Source organism: Capricornis sumatraensis, chromosome 16 (genome assembly GCF_032405125.1).
Source record: "Capricornis sumatraensis isolate serow.1 chromosome 16, serow.2, whole genome shotgun sequence".
Lineage (NCBI taxonomy): Eukaryota > Metazoa > Chordata > Mammalia > Artiodactyla > Bovidae > Capricornis > Capricornis sumatraensis.
In genome coordinates this window covers 50,999,935-51,005,508 of record NC_091084.1, presented here as the reverse complement: position 1 = coordinate 51,005,508, position 5,574 = coordinate 50,999,935, and the positions used below count along the sequence as shown (strand labels likewise).

At 40.5% G+C, this 5,574-nt stretch overlaps 1 protein-coding gene across 1 annotated transcript; it reads left to right on the top strand.

The window, feature by feature from the left end:
• The first annotated feature begins 3,569 nt into the window (after window positions 1-3,569).
• OR51F2 (olfactory receptor family 51 subfamily F member 2) lies at window positions 3,570-4,520 on the top strand. The gene has a single exon (XM_068988872.1). It carries the CDS (start codon window positions 3,570-3,572, stop codon window positions 4,518-4,520), a length of 951 nt encoding a protein of 316 aa, XP_068844973.1.
• The last annotated feature ends 1,054 nt before the right edge of the window (window positions 4,521-5,574 follow it).

Genomic DNA, 5,574 nt, shown 5'->3' with positions numbered 1-5,574 from the left:
GACTAGAGATCTCTTCAAGAAAATTAGAGATACCAAGGGAATGTTTCATGCAAAGATGGGCTCGATAAAGGACAGAAGTGGTATGGACCTAACAGAAGCAGAAGATATTAAGAAGAGGTGGCAAGAACACACAGAAGAACTGTACAAAAAAGAGCTTCTTGACCTGGACAACCATGATGGTGTGATCACTCATCTAGAGCCTGACATCCTGGAATGTGAAGTCAAGTGGGCCTTAGAAAGCATCACTACGAACAAAGGTAGTGGAGGTGATGGAATTCTAGGGGAGCTACTTCAAATCCTGAAAGATAATGCTGTGAAAGTGCTACACTTAATATGCCAGCAAATTTGGAAAACTCAGCAGTGGCCACAGGACTAGAAAAGGTCAGTTTTCATTCCAATCCCCAAAAAAAAGCAATGCCAAAGAATGCTCAAACTACTGCACAATTGCACTCATCTCACACGCTAGTAAAGTGTTGCTCAAAATTCTCCAAGCCAGGCTTCAGTAATACATGAACCGTGAAATTCCTGATGTTCAAGCTGGTTTTAGAAAAGGCAGAGGAACCAGAGATAATATTGCCAACATCCCCTGGATCATGGAAAAAGCAAGAGAGTTCCAGAAAAACATCTGTTTCTGCCAAAGCCTTTGACTGTGTGGATCACAATAAACTGTGGAAAATTCTTGAAGAGATGGGAATACCAGACCACCTGACTTGCCTCTTGAGAAATCTGTATGCTGGTCAGGAAGCAACAGTTAGAACTGGACATGGAACAACAGACTGGTTCCAAATAGGAAAAGGAGTACGTCAAGGCTGTATATTGTCATCCTGCTTATGTAACTTCTATGCAGAGTACATCATGAGAAACGTTGGACTGGAAGAAACACAAGCTGGAATCAAGATTGCCAGGAGAAACATCAATAACCTCAGATATGCAGATGACACCACCCTTATGGCAGAAAGTGAAGAGGAACTCAAAAGCCTCTTGATGGAAGTGAAAGTGGAGAGTGAAAAAGTTGGCCTAAAGCTCAACATTCAGAAAACGAAGATCATGGCATCCTGTCCCATCAGTTCATGGGAAATAGATGGGGAAACAGTGTCAGACTTTATTTTCTTGGGCTCCGAAATCACTGCAGATGGTGACTGCAGCCATGAAATTAAAAGACGCTTACTCCTTGGAAGAAAAGTTATGACCAACCTAGACAGCATATTCAAAAGTAGAGACATTACTTTGCCGACTAAGGTCCATCTAGTCAAGGTTATGCTTCTTCCAATAGTAATGTATGAATGTGAGAGTTGGACTGTGAAGAAGGCTGAACACTGAAGAATTGATGCTTTTGAACTGTGGTGTTGGAGAAGACTCTTGAGAGTCCCTTGGACTGCAAGGAGATCCAACCAGTCCATTCTGAAGGAGATCAACCGTGAAATTTCTTTGGAAGGAATGATGCTAAAGCTGAAACTCCAGTACTTTGGCCACCTCATGCGAAGAGTTGACTCATTGAAAAAGACCCTGATGTTGGGAGGGATTGGGGACAGGAGGAGAAGAGGATGACAGAGAATGAGATGGCTGGATGGCATCACGGACTCGATGGACATGAGTCTCAGTGAACTCTGGGAGTTGGTGATGGACAGGGAGGCCTGGCGTGCTGAGATTCATGGGGTCACAAAGAGTTGGACACGACTGAGTGACTAAACTGAACTGAACTGAACTATTCCATATAATATATATAGAAAGAAAATTTCCAGAAAGAAAGAGTCATCAAGATAATATGTAAGTGGTAGATAAAAGAGATGGTCACCAAAATGATTCTACTGAATTTGGCGGTTCCATTATACTTTGGCATTGTTTTCCATACTGGGTGTATCCTCAACATCTAATTCTCTGGCCCTTTGCACACAAAACTATTCATGATGAGATTCTTTTCTTGAGAAGCCTAAGCAGCATCACACCCACACAACTGACATGGAATTAACATTTAGGTGTCTGAAAGTAAACATCTAAAAAATATTTGTCCTGGACATTTGTCAGACTATGTTAGAGACCCCTTCTCTATGTGCTTCATCCTCATTGAATGAGGTCATTCATGCACTGGGGTCATACATGAGCGTTCCAACTTCAGTTCTTCTATGTCTAACTCCATAATTTGGGGCAAATTAACTTAACCACTTTAAACATCAGTTTCCCTGTTTATGTTTTAGAGATAACATTTTTTGGTACTTGATTGGATAGTTATGATTATTAGATCAGATTATGGATATGAAGATAATAACATCTGTCACATGGTTTGTATTTAAGAAATGCTAGCCTTTGTGGTTCAGTAATTGTTTAGTCCCTAAATCATGTCTGACTCTTTGGTGACCCCATGAACTGTAGTCCATCAGGTTCCTCTGTCCATGGGATTTCCCAGGCAAGAATCCTGGAGTGGGTTGCCATTTCCTTCTCCAGGAGATCTTCCTGACTCAGGGATAGAACCCATGTCTCTTGCATTGCAGGAGGATTCTTTACCACTGAGCTCCAGGGAAGCCATTTTAGCAGTAGCTTGCCAAATTTATCAAAATGAGGTGTTATTGGACTGTGTTAAAATAATGGCAAGTTTTGTCTTTTTTTTTCTTTCTTCCTTCCTTTTTTATTCCCTCCCTTTCTTCCTTTTATACTTTCCTTCTTTCCTCCACCTTTGCTAAATATGTGGTTTCTCTCAACAATTGTTATCTTTATCTTTAAAGATTAATCTGGGGATTATTTAATTAAGTCTTCATTTCCTCATATGCCAAATATACATTTATACATACTACCTACCTTCTAGAGTTAGTGTATGGGTAAAATCATATAATACCTACTAGTATTTGTCAACAACACAGGGAAATTTCAATGAATGAGAGATATACTAATTTTTCCTGGTGTGATTCTTAGTGTGATTCCATCATCACATATATAAACATGTGAGTCTTGGAGATGCCTTAGACATGTGTGTGTTAGTCACTCAGTTGTGTCCAACTCTTGTGACCCCATTGAGTATAGTCTTCCAGGTTCCTCTGTCCATGGAAATCTCCAGGCAAGAGTACTAGAGTAGGTTGCCATTCTCTTCTTTAGGGGATTTTCTCTATCCAGGCATTGAACCCAGGTCTTCTGCATTGCCGTCAGATTCTTTATATACTTCTGGATATATCCCAGGAACACCTAATAATATCCACATTTCAAATATGAACTGATTTTTTGGTTCTTTATTCTAGGATCAATAAACTATTAAAAAACATCCTGGAAACCAGATTTATCAGCATATTCTATCGGGGACTTTTTTACTTAAGAAAAATTGAACTACGTTATTGTTGCCACCAAAGACAATTATAGACTTAAGAAAATTTGATGTAAAATAATTCAGGGAATCTTCAGTTCTCGAAAATGAGAAATACTGAGAGGCAGGGAAAGAAACCTGTGACTCTATAAAACTCATAACTAAAATTCCTAGATCAGCAATAGTAATTTAGTGAATCACAGTGTCTAATGATACGCTACATTTTTATCATATGTTATGTTTAATTATTCAAATATCCCTGTCTTCTCAGCCCCTCATTATGTGGGTCCTCAACAATACCAGTGCTCAGCCTCTGACCTTCCTCTTGACGGGTATTCCAGGACTGAGAGCAGCCCAGATCTGGGTCTCCATACCTGTTTGCCTCCTGTATGCCATCGCCCTCTCTGGGAACAGTATGATCCTATTTGTGGTCCTCCGTGAACAGAGCCTTCATGAGCCCATGTATTATTTCCTCTCTATGCTTTCAGCCACAGACCTGAGCTTATCTCTGTGCACACTTTCCACTACCCTTGGTGTCTTCTGGTTTGAAGCCCGAGAGATCAACTTAAATGCCTGCATTGCTCAGATGTTCTTTCTCCATGGATTTACTTTCATGGAGTCTGGAGTTTTGCTGGCCATGGCCTTTGACCGTTTTGTGGCCATCTGTGATCCACTGAGATACACCACCATCCTCACCAATGCCAGGATCGCCCAGATTGGGATGAGTATGTTGACAAGAAATGTTGCCGTTATGTTGCCAGTTGTGCTTTTTGTCAAGAGGCTGTCCTTCTGCAGTTCTATAGTCCTCTCACATTCTTACTGCTACCATGTTGATCTCATTCAACTCTCATGCACAGACAACAGAATCAACAGCATCCTTGGTCTGTTTGCACTCTTCTCCACGACAGGGTTCGACTGTCCTTGTATCCTGCTTTCCTATGTCCTGATCATCCGATCTGTCCTCCACATTGCCTCCATAGAGGGCAGGCAGAAAGCCTTCAACACCTGCATTTCCCACATCAGTGCTGTTGCCATCTTCTATATCCCTCTCATCAGCCTGTCTCTTGTCCATCGCTATGGCCATTCAGCACCTCCCTTTGTCCACACCATCATGGCCAATATCTTCCTGCTTATTCCTCCTGTACTCAACCCTATCATCTACAGTGTGAAGACTAAGCAGATTCAAAAGGCTGTTATCAAGGTCTTAATTCAGAAGAGACTCCAAATCTAATCTTTAGCTGTCTGAGTTAAGTGCTTTGAATGAATGCTTTGGTAGAATGGTGTTAACTGTCCACCAAATGCCTAGATATGCCTCCAACAGTACAAACTATTCAAGTTATAGGTTGTATGATATTTGCTTAGCTTTCTTATTCAGTAAGTTCATATTAATAACACCTAAATTATTTTTGTTTTTAAGATAAAGTGAAATAATGTCTGTAAAGAAATATTTATATTTGAAAGTAGTATGAGGCCTAAATAAAATATTCACCAGACTCTGCAATAATAAAAGCTCAGATTTATGTAGGAAACTTTATTAACAAGCCAGTTCTTTTCTGAATGATATACAAAAACACTTCTAATAATTGAACTTTTTTCTTAAAACTCTCAATTCTCTGCATGCTTCCAAAACAGATATATATAGAGAGTGGATCCTAAAATATACATCAGTGTAACCTAACATTGGATCTTATGTAGGTAAATTTATTTTTGTCCTTTATTATGTTATAGGGGCATACCCAGTGTGAATGTAAAATGTCATATCAAGTGTTCTGGATCAGTTTTGCTGCTGTTAGCTGAACATTAAACACTTGTAGTAACATTTTTGACCTCCCAGGAATGAGGATTGTACTGTTTCCCCATGACCAGCCTTGAGAAAAGAGGGCTTATACTTTTGGCTCATGCTTTATTTCTGACTCTGCCATTATGACTCCATCTATGGGCCCATTGGACCAGCAGCAGTGGAGCTAAGGCCAAGTGATATTTCTATGTAGGTTCTCTCCACTTGGTTATTGAATTTCTCCACTGAGGTGCATACTGTTTGGTGGGTAGTAGCATGAGATTTGGTGGGTGGTAGCGTGAAGTAAGGGGCTTCCCTTATGGCTCAGATGGTAAAGAATCTGTCTGCGATGTTGGTCCTTGGGTCAGGAAGATATCCTGGAGAAGAGAATGTCAACACACCCCAGTGCTCTTCCCTAGAGAATCCTATGGGCAGAAGAGCCTGGCGGGATACAGTCCATGGGGTTGCAAAGAGTTGGACATGACTGAGCAATTAACTTTCACTTTCA

What these genes read in the sequence shown, in the direction of transcription:
- OR51F2 (XM_068988872.1), top strand. Translation starts at nt 3,570, where the DNA reads ATGTGGGTCCTCAACAATACCAGTGCTCAGCCTCTGACCTTCCTCTTG.